The sequence below is a fragment of the Limulus polyphemus genome, unplaced genomic scaffold (genome assembly GCF_000517525.1).
Source record: "Limulus polyphemus unplaced genomic scaffold, Limulus_polyphemus-2.1.2 Scaffold250, whole genome shotgun sequence".
Classification (NCBI taxonomy): domain Eukaryota; kingdom Metazoa; phylum Arthropoda; class Merostomata; order Xiphosura; family Limulidae; genus Limulus; species Limulus polyphemus.
Genome location: NW_013665860.1, coordinates 293,422 through 311,334, shown reverse-complemented (window position 1 = coordinate 311,334; position 17,913 = coordinate 293,422). Strand labels below are relative to the sequence as shown.

The 17,913-nt window shown below is 29.6% G+C and overlaps 1 protein-coding gene across 1 annotated transcript in view; it reads left to right on the top strand.

The window, feature by feature from the left end:
* Positions 1 to 17,913, top strand: part of LOC106478794 (E3 ubiquitin-protein ligase MYCBP2-like) — a 142,057-nt gene that overhangs the window by 4,414 nt on the left and 119,730 nt on the right. Inside the window, 10 exon segments of the mRNA XM_022382459.1 lie at positions 636 to 731; positions 1,869 to 2,080; positions 3,713 to 3,848; positions 4,372 to 4,478; positions 6,900 to 6,965; positions 7,403 to 7,499; positions 10,702 to 10,772; positions 15,158 to 15,299; positions 16,034 to 16,110; positions 16,664 to 16,868. Coding sequence (XP_022238167.1) covers positions 636 to 731; positions 1,869 to 2,080; positions 3,713 to 3,848; positions 4,372 to 4,478; positions 6,900 to 6,965; positions 7,403 to 7,499; positions 10,702 to 10,772; positions 15,158 to 15,299; positions 16,034 to 16,110; positions 16,664 to 16,868 — 1,209 coding nt within the window.

The window sequence follows — 17,913 nt, the reverse complement described above, 5'->3', positions numbered from 1 at the left end:
ATTTTTTCAATAATTAGCTCATATTGTATAAAATATAACTCTGCCTGTGAATTGGCAATTTACAATCGTACAAAAGAATAAATAGATGAGTTCTCGGGAAACTTCTTTGAACAGTTTATTAAGTAACAGCGATTTTTTGCCAAAAAAAAAACACACACAAAAAACAGATATTAATTAGAACTGTTTTATGATTAAATAAAATTTTTATTCTTATTATAGGTTATAACATCGAGAAATTTCTTAACAGGCTGAAATTAGCTCAGTAATTGTTTTAGCTATTTAGTATTATAGGTATATTGTTTCCCCGACAGGGGCGAAAGCCGCCTGGAGAGGTCACCCGTTTTAACCAATAGCAATATTATACAGTAGTGTGTTGTCTGTCAGTCAGTTGGTAGACACTAAAATGACGTCATATAGGGGACGCTTAACGTTGCAATTTGTAACGTGCGAATGCCATGAATCACGAGAAGAATTATGCGCTCTGTCAGCTACAACACAGCATGAAATATGAATTTCAAAAGAAATAGATAAAAATATTTGTTACTCTTAATTTGCTCTTGAAACAGAACACTTTCTGGGACGCTGCGAAGTACATCAAGTTTACTATTTGAGGTGATATGGAAAGCAAAAAAAACATCCATCTTTATGCACAAGAGCTCTTCAAGCTTTACTAGACATGTTACAAGGTCAACAACCAGAAGGCTTAAAGTCTGAACCTTCAGAAATTATAGGTAAGTTATTGTATTTTTTGTAGAAGAAGACCAGAATTTAGTGGTTTTTTGAAGCTTGCATAACATCTTAAAAGGAAGAACAGTGTTCAGTCAGAAGCTAGTACAGAGCTATTACATTAAGAATTTTAGTATAGTTTGTAATAACTTATTTAAATATTGAAAAATTAGTTATTGAGCACTTTATTTGGTATATTAAAATCCATTATGTGAATTAGGAAAAAAAAAAATTAAGTTTTTAATATTTATATTTCATCTCAGTACCATATGCTGGAACAGATCATGTGTTACTCAGTTTTGTTGACAGACTGTATGCTATTTGCCACACTAATTTTTCTTTTTTTTTTCATAAAATATTTTACAAGTTTTGATTGATTCATGCAGAATAAAGTTTGTAACTATTTCTAAACTTCATAAATCTTTGTAACAAGGGTGAAATTCTCAAAAAAAAGTAGAGGTACTCAAATGGGTCAAGTGGCCTGTTTTTGAAAAAGAAAAAAAAAATCTGTAAATATGAAACATGATAAAGCAGCTCAAACAAATCTTGGAACTAGTACCTCCTTGAAAAATAAGTTCTGATATTCAGAACAGGTGAGTACTGGCAGAATTTCACCCCTGCATTGTAAACTATTATGATTTTACATTTGCTGTTGTGAGAGGTTTCAACATGCAAGCATTGTTTTATTAGTGTGGGTGTGTTAGGAATTTTCATTTATGTAAAAAAAGAAAACATTCCCAGTGGTTCTTTTTAGATGATACTAAAGTTATTTTTGGCCATAATTCCAATAATATATCATTAACAGTCATTCTAATCTTTATAAACAAGAATATAAGAAAAGTATATTTAATTAGCTATAGTCATTACCAATAACAGATTGAATTTTAATTTGGCTCTAAGCAGCTATCTTGCTCTGATCAGAAGTTAATTAGATGAAATTTGAAGCAAGCATTTTCTGAAAATAACTTTTTTAAGGTAAAAAAAAAAAAGAGAAGAAAGCATTATGAATTCAAAAACTCATTTGTAAGCTTGTTAGATAACAGATGATTATTGGTTTTTGAAGAACTAATTTTTAAATGGACTGTTTATTTATGTATCAAAATATTTATGTATTTTAATTGTTATTCAAATTATTTTCTCAGATACCCTATTTGACCTCTTACTGGATATAGCTGTTTCTCCTCCACCACCTGCAGACAATGCTCTCAATGCTGGAAATCAGCCTTCTCTTACAGCATATGCATGTGCTTGTCTTCTTAGTCTGGTCGTTGCCAGGGGAGACACAGGCAAACTTCTTAGTGCCACATCAGCTCTACTGATGAGTCCACGTGCTCTAGCTACAGAAGAAATTCCAGTAATTTTCTCTTTTTTTTTGAGAGAGAGAGGGGGTTAAATATTTTTATGAACAAAGGAAATTTCAACTAGTTATAAAAGTTAATTAAAAAAACATTTTTAGTAACTGTACAATGTGTACTGTATTAAAGCTCTATTAGACATAAAAGAATCTGAATACAAGAACTGATAACATTTGAATAACTGATGTGTTTGTAATAATATAATAAATAAATATTTTGTTTATAATGTTTCTTGAACACAATAACTGTCTTCTATTTTAAAATTTTATGAAATTGAAAGCAAATCATGAGAATTATTGTTATTCATTTAGATTTTAGTTTAAAAAATGCTCTCAAGCTCATTTTATAGGCAGAATTGCTGAAAATAAATTACAATGCTTTTTTTTCTCTTAAGCCCAAGAACAGTGTGTGAATTTCAGATTGTTTGAGGGAAAAAACTAATAATTCCTAAAAAAAGAAAACCAAAAAGTATAGTAATAGTATAGGTACAATCTCCAGAAATATGATTTAACCAATTCATTGCAGTAGGAGTATTTACTTAATATGTGGAAAATTGTTTTATAGTAATTTTGTTATAATGTTGCAAGTTTTCTTTCATAGTTAACTCATCTTGATATACGTACTTGCAGCACATATAAGCATCCACTGTTTAAAAGCTGTATGTGATAAATCTTGGGGCTTCTTCAACATTCGCTGCTTTGATTTTTTAGGATGATAGGGAAGGAAACTACTTGTACAAGTGAAAGCTTACTTAATCCTGTTTTTTATTTCAAGTTATATAAAGCTGCAGAAGTAAAAGAGTGAATGCTATAGCTTCTATGGCACATGCATGCACACAAATGAATATCATGCTGTATTTCCTATGGGATAATTTATTGAAAGTGGTAAAGTGTCAGAAAGTAGAAATAGTGAATTAGGACCATAAATCTCAGTTTTATGTGTGTTGATACATCATTTTGAATAACTTGGATATTTAGAAAAAGCATGTGTAACAATGATGGATCTGGAATTTTGGCCAGGTGGGGGTGTGTGTGTAAATTTTCAGAAAGATAAAGTGGAGGCTTACTTGGCGTGTACACTTAGCTTACTTGTGTGGATTTGAAACTCAATAAATATTTATTTCAACGATTCACTTAATGAAGAACATAATAAGGAATCTCTGTATAAAACATGTTTTGACCTAACAAACCCCTGACTTCAAAAAAAAAAAAGAAGGCCAATATTTTCTTCATTACTCCTTTATGTGTACCTCTACTTACATAGCCTGAAATTGCAAGTATATGTAGATCACAAACTTTTGGTAGAGTTTTTTTATTGGAGAGTTTAATCATTCTGAAGCATTCATGGTGTGTTATATAATAAGTTGTTTTATACTAATATCGGCATTGGAAAGGTTTAGAACTGAGCAAGCATTTACATGGATACATATCTTTCACAAAATTTCATTTACTCTGAGGGTTTAATGAACCTTTTGAACCTCAGTTGTTCATGCTTAGTTGTAAATGTTTCATGCACAGATAATAAATAGCAGGTGAATGTAACATTGAAATTTTTATATTCATAACATAGCTTTAGAAAGTGGTTTTAATTGTTGATTTGTATGCCTTTAACTATTCTTGAAATTCCTAAAGACTCCAGGAATTATGACAGCCCTTCAGAGAAGTGTCCATGCTGTTCTTCTTGGGAAGACCATACAACCTGATTGGTTGACCCATGGAGTGACAAAGTCATCTCTCTGTGATACTTTTAGTGTACAAATACCACAAAGTAAGTCTTGATTTTATTTTGAGTCATAACATATTAACACTCTGCTGTATTATCTGCATTCTGTGATTTTGTTTTTAAAATTAAATCCAATGTTCAAAGACGTATGGTGTGATAAAAATATACTAGTGATATTTTTAAAGAACTCTGTGATATGAAAACTGTAACATATTTCAATATTTTTATTGTAGTATTGTAATAAAATTAAAATAATGATTTTTTTGTTTCTTAGAATTGTTCATGAGTAAAAGACACACATTGGCATTTTCTTTTCTATATATGTGATTGAAGAATAAAAACATGACATTTCAATTCTTTATTACTGTTTAGTTAGTTTTATGTTTCTAGAAAGAACAAAATATTAAAGTTGTGATAATAGCTTTCGAGCAGTTTATCTTGAATTACAATGTTAAACAAATTGTTATTTTTAGGTTTTAAAAATGCTTGACAATAATTATGCAATAGCTTTAAAATATCAAACATAACTAGAAGAGAATTTTTAAGTGTTCTGTTTCCATGTTTACAGCCAAGGGATTACAAGGTTGCTCAATGGTGTCAGATGGGAAGTACTTGTATATATTGAATAATGGTACTTTCTATAAAGTTGGGTCAGGATATGGGGGAACTGTAAAGGTAAGACTGTCTATTCTTTTAAATCTGTCTCTTAATCTTTGTTGTTAGAATAATCAACCCTTATTTCCACTATCCTGTACACTTTTAAACAACTTTGGGATATCTATACATCAAAACACAATTCTTATCATGGTAAACTGAGGGTTAGTTGCAAACTATGATGGTAATGTTACAAGACCCTTGTAGTCCTGAGAGATACTTCTCTAATGTTCATAATAGCCATGATTACATACTACTATCTGATATTTCATCTCCCACTGTAACGAGCTGTCAGTGATGGTGAGGTCAGTCTGGACTACATATTTTGACACTTTTTACAGATTCCAATGTCCATTTCCAAGACCAAATTTAATTGGACAAAAGACACAAACATCCACTGGGAAACTTGACAGGTATATGGTTAAATGGTAATGCTGCAATTTCTGTATCTTTTAGCCACCTTCTTTATGAAAACAATCATTGATTCAAGGTTTGGTTGGAAGCATCTGAACTTTGGGCTTGTGAGCCTTTGTCATCATATTTATTATTTTGTTAACATTACTAAGAAATGTGTCCAGCCTCATTGCAGTGGCTTGATGGGTTGGAGACTTTTCTTTCATAGCAATAGCCTTCACTTTGTGAATGAAAGTGTTGCCCTGAGTTGGCTTGAGGAGTGATTTTTAGAGCTATTCCTGTCCCAAATGCTTTTGCTAGATAAATTTTTCCACTTTCATGGAGATCATTGATGCTTATTTTTCAAAATGTTTTTTCTTTTGTCTTTAAATAATCCATCCTTACTGCTGTATGAACATGCTTCCTCAGAATGGGCTGTGACATCTTTCTTCAACCATACGTTTATCCTTGTAGTTTTACAGTGAGCCAAATATATAAATGCTAAAAAAAAGTTGCCACTGTATTAGCATATCTAAATTATTATCTTAAACTGTGATTAACTCTCTATCTAATAACTATAAACAACCAGTCAAAATGTTTGGTTATCATACTTTGATTTTTATTAAACATATTACAGTGATGAATTCTTAGTGTAACTCTTAAGGTAAAAATTCTTCATATGGTCAAGAATTGCACTTTTCAAATAATTTTTTTTTATTTCTTAGAATAGAAGAATTCCTTATGTACCTGAATTGGGTATACCCTTTTATTATAGATACAATAAAGTTCTGATATAAATTTGTTGTACTTGAATCATTTCAGAACTAAAAACATTGGCATACATTTAATATTTTAATTTGCTTATACATTACTAAGATGGCACAAAAAATTATTTATTACACAGAAAACTTCTAAGAAAAGAAAGAAACTGTGATTGTTTATGCCAATATGTAGATAAGGTTTATATGTTTCTGTGTTGGTACAAAGATGCTTGATTGGCACATATCATTAAATCTATGAATTATTTACAGTATTTATTAATACTTCTGTGTCAAATTAAACATAACTGAAAATGCAGTACTGCATATACCAACTGTACTGCAATATTTTTATTTCATTATTTTATAATAAAATTAGTATCAGATTTTTTTATTGAATGAAGATATTAAAAATATGTAACATCTGTGCTGAAACTGCTCGACTTTTTTTTTTCTTCATTTATTATATTATAAAGGCTTCTTATGTTCCAGTAATTATTTACTAATGTGATTTTTAGTTATTAGTTGTTGTTTTTAATTTTATTTCATCCCAAAGTACATAAAAGTTCATGCTCTATGTTGTTATGCAGTAGGTTGCCAAATCTTAACTGTGTTTATTGTTCATATTGTTACAGGGTTTGAAATATAATGTATTTTCTAATATAAATATTTGTTAATGATTCTTTCTAACCATATAATTTTAACTGATAGATATCTTGTTTAAGTGTTAGATTAGGATTTATCTCCAAAGCAAAGTAAATACATGTTTGCCAAGAACACTTGAGAAATTATAAAAAAAAAGTTGTCACACCTTATGATAAGAGATAAAATGATTTAAAAAATGAGTTAAAAAATTAGAAGTTTAAAGGTACTTTGATAATGTTTTAGAATTCAGATATTGTTTATGTTTATTTTAATTAGTTATGCTTGTATGTGTCATTTAAAAATTTCTTAGAGTTCAATTTAAAAGTAAAATCTTAGAAGTTTTATTAAATTTTCATTTAAACAATATTCTTGGGCAAATAAGACTTGATATAACTGGGATTGTGATTATTTTGAAATAAATAACTTGTATCGGTGTGTTTTCCTGTTAAACTGTGTAACTTAAATTAATATTTTAACTATTTTTGTTATTTTTAAAACGGACATGTGCTTTTATAACTTATTCAATTAATGTTTAATATTTAAAATTAATTATTTTATTGCTTACATTTTTACAGTTTCTTTGAAATGAAAACTTGGCTTTTATGTTTTTAAAATATTATAATTGTAGATGTATGAAATATTTCAGGGGCAGATAATAATTAGCAGAGGTGGAATAAAAACTGATGATAAACCTTGGCTTGGATTTTCTACGGTCAGTGTTGTTACCGTGATATAATCTAATGACTATTTGATTTCTTTACTTTCACGAATGGACTAACTTTTGATGAATAATATGAATAAATATATTGTGTTAAATTATATTTTGATGCCTGAGTCTATTAAAAGTTTTACTAGTTGATCTGCTAAATACAAGATGGCATATTTTGTTATAGCATATGATGCTAAAACACTAAAAATCAACATGACCAGATATTATGAGTTTCTACATTTTATATTAATATAACTTTAGTAGTTTCATCCAGCTTGTTATTAGGTAAAATGCATAAACCCTTGGGTGAGAATGTTTCAATTACTATAATGGAATTAAAGTAAGTTATTCACCAAGAATTTCTTTGTTTCCATTAGATTATTATGTTTTCTAGAATGAGATAAACAACTTTAATAATAAAAATTTTTTTTTTTTTTCAGAATCATTTGTATCTTCAATCTCGGATAGGACTAACAGGTGTCTTAGCAAAAATTGATAAAGAGACTTTAAGGGAAAAAGAACGTGTATTGATGGATAGTAAGTCTGGTGATGTTTTGATAGAAGTTATAAAAAAAACTTTTTGAGGTCATTTCAATTTTAGTTCTTACAAAATGTGTGCTAACAGGACTGAAGTTATCATGAACCAAAATAGAGGTTTATAGTAGGGTTTGCCCAGGAATCTCACAAAAGTTCTGATAGAATATATGGGGAAAAAAATCATTTTAAAAAGCAGACTTGTTCTTGAAACAACACTCAAGACCTTCTATCTTGATAATATTGATAATAGCAAAAAAGTTGATTTGCCGATTGTTAGACAAAATTCATCCATTTGTTTGTCATATTATTCTTGTTTCACAAGCCTACAAAAAAAACGACTATGAAAATTTTATTCAAACTTACCAAACTCCTGTGCAGGTCATAGGTCTATTTTTATGTTGACTCCCGAAGGAAAAATTTTATCAGTTTTTTTCATCGCTACTGGCCAAGTTTCTCTTCAAAGCCATTCAAGCACCAAAGCCTACAGCAAAAACATCTAGGTATACTGTCCCAAAATCTATACGCAGCCATTAAACACACTCCTGTGAAGGTTGTAGGTCTATTTTTAAGTTGATTCTTGAAATTCAAGATTTCCACCCTCTAATATTTTCAAAAATTTTCTTTGCTACCAACATAAGCTCTTTGAAACCATTTAGGAAATGCAGAAATATAGAAACCATTTAAGCATTGTTATACTAGTTGGAAATGCTTTTATTAGAGTACACAATGTGTATATTTATAACAGTGTCTCTAGCCTAATATTATTGATTATAGTTTTACAAGCTGCTACAGAAAAAATGACTACAACTATTTTACTGAAACCTGGACAATAATAATGAATGCAGTATTGAGTATGTCATAGGATAGTTTTAATATTAATTCAAGCATCTTCGTTTTTTTGCCATGCAGAATTTCTCTAAGTCCTTCACTTTCTGCCATTGAAAATATCCCTTATTTTTTATAATGTGCATTAATTGCAAAATAATTTGTGTAACTTATAGCACATTAATTGGAAATTGCCTGAGTTGAGGATTAATCATTTTTTGAGTTTTCTTTTCTTCATTGTTTCTAGAATTTGCTGTTGTACTTTGTCTCTTTGTGGTTTTCTGTGATTATATCAGTGAGTTTTCTAACAGAAGATTATTACTATAGTAAATTTATCTACTCTTGTGAGTGGTGATTTATTCTACTGATTTTCATACTTTGTTAAATGTTTGGTTACACGAAACCTCAGGCACAAAATCATCTGGCTCAGTAAATAATGGTTGGGTGGAGAAAAAATAGCCAATGCAGCAGTAAACTGCAGTACAAAAAAAAAATTAGGCTGGAAATAGTGTCTACATTATTATCTCAAGCTACATATCCCTGTTATGACCCCATGTTCACAGTACTTATCAGTATAATCTTTGCATTTTGATTCAACTTCTTTTTGACAATCCATATTCCCCTTTTTAAATTAACAACTTTTAATTATCTTGCCTTTTAGTTATGCTTTTTCCAATCTTTTATATTGCTGTCTTTTTCCAAACTTCATTAAAAAAAGTGTGTTAAGTATCTTGTCTAAAAGTTAAGTACATGATTTTTAGAGGGTATTAGAATGTTAACTTAATCTTTGGTGATAATAGTTTAAAAATAAATTTTAAAAACATACACTGAAATTTTTCTCTGCCCCCTGGTGGCTTAGTTATAAAATTAAAAGTTTATAACTGATAAAATGTGGGGTTTGATCCTTGTTATGGGTACAATGCAGATAGACAATTGTGTACTGTGTGTTTAAGGAAGAAAAACATGAAGACCTTGCTAGGTATGGATTAGGCATACAGTGAATGAAACTGTTGAGATTAGCATTTAAGTTTAGTGTTTCAGGTCCTCTTTTTTTTTTTTCAGTGTTGATATAACAAATTACTACTTTGGCTTTCACCCGTGCTGTAGAATAGTGTAACATTTCCATGTTTGAATATGAAATTATAAATATGAAGAAATGTTCATTTATTAGATAGTCTGTTCATGATAATATTATGAAAACTGAATTACTGTCACTGTTCTTGCATTTATTCACTTAGTGCAAAGCCCAGTGCTTTAATTATTCAGTTGAATATACAGATCTCTCTGTAGTGACTGATGGACTTAAATATTACATATGATACACCAAATTTACTAGTCAACAGTTTGAATTTTTTAGGGTGAATTTTGACAATTAAAAATTTATTAATTTGAATGCAAGCAAATTCATTCTGTTCTTTACAGAATATAGATGGAGTTTGCGTAAGAATTTTTATTTGATGTTATTTTTTGTGATTGTTTACTTGTATGTACAGTTGTTCATATTTGTAACAGCAAGCTGCTAACAACAATATTTAAAGGAGTTTTTGTGTTCTTTTAGGTTCGTGTGATAACTTACCGGGGGTTTACTTCATAATTGTAGAAATATTAGGCTACATTTTAGGTCAATAAAAGATTTCATTATGGCAGTGCATTCTTATCCAGTTTTATGGCTAAAACCCCCCAGTGGCACAGCGGTATGTCTGTAGACTTACAATGCTAAAAACCAGGTTTTGATACTATGGTGTGCAAGAGCACAGATAGCCCATTGTGTAGCTTTGTGCTTAACTAAAAACAAATGAATTTGTGTCCAATTATTATGTGAAAATAGTTTCAAGAGTTGAAAAACAAAAATTTTGTCTTAACTTTGTAATTATTCTAATATATTCAATTTATCATGTAAATAAATTTTTCTACAAGCTTTTGTGTATAATTAAGAAAAATGCACCATTACTTTTAAAACAGACATTTAAATTTCAATATTTGATAGGAATGAGTAGTTACACAGGTTTTGGTATCTTCAGATTTTTTCAAGTTCTAATCAAGTCTTTTTGAGATTTTGTTAAATATTTATTCCTTTGCTGTTAAGAAAGAACTAAATAAAAGGTCTGACTACTTAGTGTGAGGTTTTGGGATCATAAGTAAATGTACTACATGTAGCATAAGATTACATTTGAATTGCATTAAATAGTAACTTCTTTATTTGTTACCAATTATAAAACATTTTATTTTGCTTTTAAGTCTGCTGTTGTCTTCAGGTGTTGTTCGTGGAATTTAATTGGTTTATAAATTATATTAATTAATAGTTTTAACTTGCATTTCATTATATTTAATGATTTCTCTTAAGTATTAAAATATTTAAGTTTCTTGTTTATTCCAGTAACAGAAACAGGACCAAGTGCTTGCTTCAGTGATGGTGATACTATAGGCATGATTACTGCATCCAAAGATGTAAGAAGTTTTTAACATTGGTTTTCTTTGTTTATATTCTTATTCATGGGAAATATAAAATAGCCATCATATTTTTTTATTGTTTAACTCTGTCAACATGGGCTCAGTCGATTTGACCGATCATGTGACTTCTTTGTATTCGTATAAAGTCTTTATACATTTGATACTACTAACTTTTAGTATGGTACGTATATCTTCACAAAACTTGGCAGTCTTTCAAATGCAAAAAATCATATTTTTCTTGTGAAGTATTTTAAATATACCAAAAAAAAAGATTTGTCCATGAATATATCTAGTATTTGTTTTGAATAGTCCATGTGCAAAGTAATTTTCATGTTAAGATTAAAAATACTTCGTCTCAAAAATCTCAGATTTGATGTGTAATCTCTAAAAACCCCTAAATACATTTAAATATTTTTTCCAATAAAACTATATTTTATCTGTTATTTTCTCTACCCTAACTCTATACAAGGTTGATCAATTTGACTGACCTCATAACCACCAAAAAACAAACAAATAGAAACAGGAATCTACATTTGTTTATCCTAAGTAGCTTTAATCTCATAACAGCATACATCTATTTATACTTAAATTTTATTGTTTTATTGACCTTTGATTGCCCTTTGAACCATGTCTAACTACTATCTGTGCCATTATAAGTTGTAAATCACTTGGGAAACATGTAGCTCACGTTACTCTATCAAATTACATTACCCACAAGCTGCTCACATATATGCCATGTGAAACATTTTTATTATATTATTATTATTTATTTTATATATTCTAATCTTAACTAACCTAAAGAGATCATTATTTTTACATTTTAGTTACTTTTATAATCTATAATAATGAAAGGGTGTGTCTGTGTGTGTGGCTGCCATAACTCCAAGAGCAAAGAACCTTGAAACCTGAAATTTTTTCACCCTTACTAAGTGGCCCCTGAGGGTGTGCACCTGGGTATTATTACTTATCCACTTGCATGTGCATCTTCTTAATGAGGCAAGCTAGCAAAAAATCACATTGAAAAGAAGAGGTTCCTTATATTATAAATAGCAATCACAGATAGACATGCACGTGTGTGCAAGTGCATGTCTGTGCATGTGTGACAGACATAGCTCCAAGAGGAAAGAACCTAGAAACCTGAAATTTGTACCCATAGTAAGTTGACCCTGAGGGGTTGCACCTAGGTATTGTTACTAATATAGGTGCATGTGCATCTTAATATGTGAAAAAACACAGAAAAAATGTATGCATGTACATCTTTTTAATGAGGCAAGCTCTAAAAAATCACATAGAAAAGAAGTGGTTAATTATATTACAAATTATAGATATAAATTACAGACACGCACGTGCACATCTTTTTAATGAGGCAATCTAGTGAAAAACCACATAGAAAAAAGTGATTCCTTATATACTTGTAATATATATATATAACCTAATGTTGTTAAGAGGGTATGTGCTGAAAGTATAAAATGAAATGTATAAACTACAAAATTGGAAAACATATTTGTTGTTTTTTAATTTAGAGGCTCTGTTAATTAAAGAGGTTTGTTTTTTTATTATTTGTTTTATTATTTAAGTTTAAAATCAGAGGGAAGGTTACCTTTATAAACAGGCCACATCCCATAAAGGAGCAACAAAAATATATACTTTTATGCTAAAATGGGTTCAGAATACACATACTGACATAGTCATCTAGAATAAATCAACCTAATAATCCAAGCGAAGCCTGGTACTTTAGCTAGTGATAAATAAAGAATAAAAAAGAAATAAAGAACTTATCCGAACCTTCTTTATTCTTGCTGTCGATTGTTGATGACACTTAACCCTACTTTTTTTATACTAATGGTATTGTGCACTAAATAGTTTTTAATTAATTAAATAATGCACCAAAGAACATAGAATAATAACATGCAAAAAGTAGACACTTTACCCTAACTAACCACCAAAAAATTTAAATAAATCTAAATTACCCTTTTTTATCTTTCTAGAATGACTCCAAATTGTAACCTGAAACTACATTCGTTTATCCTAAGTAGCTTTAAACTAGTAACAGTATACATCTATTTATACTTAAATATTAATGTTTTATTGCCATTTGAACTATGTGTAACTACTATTTGTGGCATTATAAGTTGTAAATCACTTGAGGAGCGTGGAGCTCATGTTATGCTATCGAATTACACTACCCATGAGCTACCCAAGCTGCTCATGTGCGTGCATAGTGAAACATATTTGTTATTATTTATTTTACCTAATCTAACTTTAATTCATCTAAAGAAATTCCTATTTTTACATTTTAGTTACTTTTATAATAATGATAAATAAAAAATACACATGAAAAACAAGAAATAAAGTATTTACCTGGATCTTTTTTTGCTGTCGACTGTCAGTGACACCCCTACTTTTTTTATACTAATGGTAGTAATGCTCAAAATAATTTTTATTTAATTAGATAATTCACCAAAGAACATAGAATAATAACATGCAAAAAATCAGACAATGTCCCATAACTATCAGAATTTTCTGGCTTTCTAACTGTACAACAAGAACAGTTACAAAATCATCCAAGCTAATTGTTTACTTTCCTGTCGGAACGAATCTTGTGCTAACAGTGAAATTAACAATTCTCTGTTCAAAAAAACAATGTTATATAATACATCATTTGATAGATGAAAACCTTAGCTTTATAATGGTTATAGTTAATATAAAATTAAACATAAGAGAGAACTATTAACAAATTCTGAAAGAGAGGATGTGACAGGTGGGTGTGGCAAGAGGGGTCTGATTTTCTATTTGATGGCCCTGTAACCAAACAAAATTGAAGGCTATAAACATGGTTTATCTGAGCAATGACAATTTTATAGTGATTAATTATGTTGAATTTTGTACTTATTGGAGGGGTAGTGAATAAACTAGAGTAGAGGAGATGCCTAGAAAAAATGTATCACATGCGTCACACTAGGGGAAATTCAGGGTTTTGTTAAGTATTGCTCTATAAAATGAAGAACTTAAAACTTGTATATTATGAAAATGTGGATTATTATCTAAGATTTTATGTTATGCTAATTGATATAACATAAAAAAAAAGTAGATTAATAAAATTTTAAATGTAAGTCACTAAAACCTCATGACATGCACATTAAATGATGCCCATGACGATAGGGTTAAGAAACTAATTTTTACTCACACATACATTTCACAAGTAATCCTTTCCAAAATGAACCCTTCCCCTAGTGGCTCAGCATTAGGTTTGAAGACTTACAGTGCTGAATTTGAGGTTCAATCTCTGTGGTTGATGCAGCACTATTAGTCTGTTGTGCAGCTTTGCACTTGAATACAAACAAACCTTTCCAAAAATACTGGCAGATGGTTTAGTACCTCAGATATATCTATCTGTCTGTCTGTCTATATTGCTTTGAAATTTTTTCTTTTAGAACCAATACTTTAAGAAAAACAATAGTTTGTGTTGTTTTGGACAATGAGAGTGTTTAATCTAAAAAATTTATCCTCGCTAGCAAAATCATGAACTTGTTGTGAACATGAATATCAGTATTTATTGAATAATAATGTTAGTTCAAGCTGAGAGAAATAAAAGAGATGCATGCAATGGATGATTTCTGCATTGCTTTGAGAATGAGCAAAGCATTCCATTCCTTATAGGTTATAAGTGTGATAAATGTAAGAATTTTTATTATACTTTATGACAGGTTACTTCTGTTTGTATAGTACTGTTATGAGCTTTCTCTTTGAATTATCGTGAGAAAATTTAGTTACTTTAAATGTTGGAAAACATAAATTAAATGTCCATCACTTCATATGTTCCTTATGATAAAGAAGCATTTTAAAACATTGATATTAAAGAGTGTTGTATGTAAAGAAGCATTTTAAAACATTGATATTAAAGAGTGTTGTATGTAAAGAAGCATTTTAAAACATTGATATTAAAGAGTGTTGTATGTCAGAGTTTAAACTGAACATTAGGCAACAAGTCAAAAGCAAATTAACAAGAAATGTACAAGTCAAAAAATCAAAGAATTTGTAATGTGAATATTTAGAAAAAGCTGTTGAAATACTTTTGAATTTTAAAGTTTTTTTACTTTCTGTGATAAATATTTAAGAGTACCACCAACTTGTTTTCATTTTAATTAAATTTTTTAGATATTAAATGGGAACACTAGATTATCTGAACTTTAGTATCGGACATCGGTAAAACTATGAAGGTTTGTTCCGTTGATTTACATTAGTTTTTTTAAATTACTTTTCTTATTATTAAGAAAATTTTTAGACTAAGAAATTTCATTAAACTTTATAATGGTAAAATATAATTGAATATTACATTTTATTGTTGTGTGTTTGAACCGCCTGATATTTGTACCCTATAGGACAGTTTTGTAGTGAAAACCTTCAATCCTTTAAACTCCCCCATGCTCTGTGTTCGAGAGCTAACTCTGAAGCTGGCGAGAAAGTGTCTCGATGTATATGGCTCAGGAATTTTTGATGAAGAAGCCCTTAGTCACACTGTGGGTAAGCATATATTTAGGAGTAATTGGTGCCCATAGTTTTGTGCATGTTCATTTAAAATTCCTATATTGTTTGCTTTAATTTCCGATTTCTTTCTACTTGAAACAAGTTTAAATCCTTCCATACACCTTTAAAAGGTAATTAATTGGATACAGACTTTTATTACTATAATGCCTTACAACCAGCAAAATTTGTTGAAATTCATGGTAAGTTGGTTTTATGAAATAACCCTTTGAAAAGTTATAAGCACTTTGTAAATCCATAAAGAACAAATTTTTTTGTATGGTATATTCTGTTTTCATTTTGATATACATTCTTCTGTGTCTTTTTGGAATTTATTATTTTTACATACCTATATCAAGTGAATAATACTATTCCATCCTGAAAAACAGAATCATTCATTTTAACTTTGTTACATCTTGCAGTCATTGTATTTCTTATATAGTGATGCAATTGAAATTAATGTGAGTAAATGTTCTTCCACATCTTGAAACTTAAAATCTGGTGTTCAGTCAGTTTTAACTGTGTATTATCTGATACATTTTAATTGTAAAGTATGCTTGTTTTTTGCTGTTTTTCTATTGTGGAAATGGATTAACAATAATTTTAGTATATTAAAAAAGTATTGTATTTCACAATTACAAATATATATTTATACTTGTAATTGTGACTGGAAACTAGTGATGTATTTCAACTTATTTTTTAAGATTTAGGTTGTTTTATGTTTCTTTCTTTAGTTTTAGGTACAGAAGAGGAACCAGCTAGTATAGGATGTGGGAAAGATTTTGCATTAGTTAGGACCTCATCAGGAAAGGTAATATAACTTATTTTACATGACTTGTTTTTCTTTCAGTTCATTGCATATAAAAATATAGCTATATATATCTTAATTAACCTTTTTTATTGTTATTGGTTTCCAAGGCTACCAAGTATGGAGCAAAAGTGTTTGATTGATCAAATTGAATGATTTTTTTTTTTTACAGTATTGAATTATGAAACAATAACTCATAAATAAAATGAAAGAAAGGAATTGTGGAGGACTTGCATTGATAGAAGTAACGTCTTGAATAATAACTGATTATATGAATAATAAAGCCAACTCATTCCTTATAACTGAAGCAATATCTGTGCAAAATTGTTGTTTTTCTCTCATCTTATTTATTTATTTATATAAATGAATAAATAATTTTTTTTGTTTTGACTGTATTAACTTGAGCTTAACTTCTATTGTTTTCATAAACTACAACAGGTTTTATTCAGCTGCTAACTCTGAACTTGTGAATTGTTGTTTTTCTTTTGAGATTGATACATGGATATAGGTTTCCTAATTTTCAAGGTATCTTACTATGCTTTGTTAATTTCCTTAGATACTGTTCACAGGAAAAGCTCAGAGTCTTGGGGTCAAACAGGCTAGCCCTGTGCCAGGAAAGTGGGCTGATCTTCCCATTACAAAGTCTCCTAAGATTGTACATTATTCTGTTGGTCATGATGGTCTCCATTCCCTCTTGGTTGCTGAAGATGGTTCTGTATTTTTTGTTGGCTTAGCAAGGCGAGGAGAGGATGGAGATCAGGGTATGGATTTATGTTGAGCACATTTAGATTTTAACTGAACAAGAACTCCTTATTCTAATTACTTGTGTGGGCACAGCACAAATATTCCATTGTACAGTTTTGAGCTAAAATACACACTCACGAATAATGATTTTTTTTTTTAATTTGTAGCACTTGGTTGAGGTTTTCATCTGCTGATGGAATTTGAAATAACTTACATAAAGTAAATAAATAAAGTAAGATAAAAAATATCTCACTGTTAACATTGTTAAATGTTTGGAATGATTCTTTATTCTGTTTTGTTTAATGAAGATGACAACTTCAGAAATAATGTTTAATTACTTGTACCCGACATTTCGGCTTACACCATTAGCGAAGGTCTATGAATGTCAAAAGTTACCAAACTGTTTTAAATTACGACAACCGAGAACAAAATACAGCTACAACAATATTGTAATATGTTTATTATGTTTTCTTTGAGATTTTCTATCATCATTTTTAGATAGTTATTGAATACTAGCTGGTGTACCCGTCTCCTGGATGGAAGTTATGTAAATTCATGATTAATGAAAGTTTATTTTAGGACATGAAAAGTTGCTTCCCTTATATGTAATTGTGAAAAACTCATAAAACCTGCAAAACATAATATGTGAAACTGCAAGTTCTTATGTATCTCTACATAGACCCAACAAACCTTCATGCCAAATTTGGTGAAGATCCATCAACAGGTGGTGAAGTAGTGGTAAAAAATGCTTATAAAACTGAAAATTTTTATGCATCTCCCCATGGACATACAACAGAGAGTACTATTATATTTTTACAGATAAGGTGTTATACTCTCAAGGATCAATGCTATCTGATATGCACTATCTCTTTGTTATTGACTTGTTTTTTATTTGTATTTCAGTGATTTTTTTTGTTTGTTTTATCTGACATAGATGATGCTATTTCCAATGTACAGGCCCCCAGTGGGTTTGATATTTCTAATGCATTCACACACACACACACACATACATACATACATACATACACACACACACACACACACACACACACACACACACAC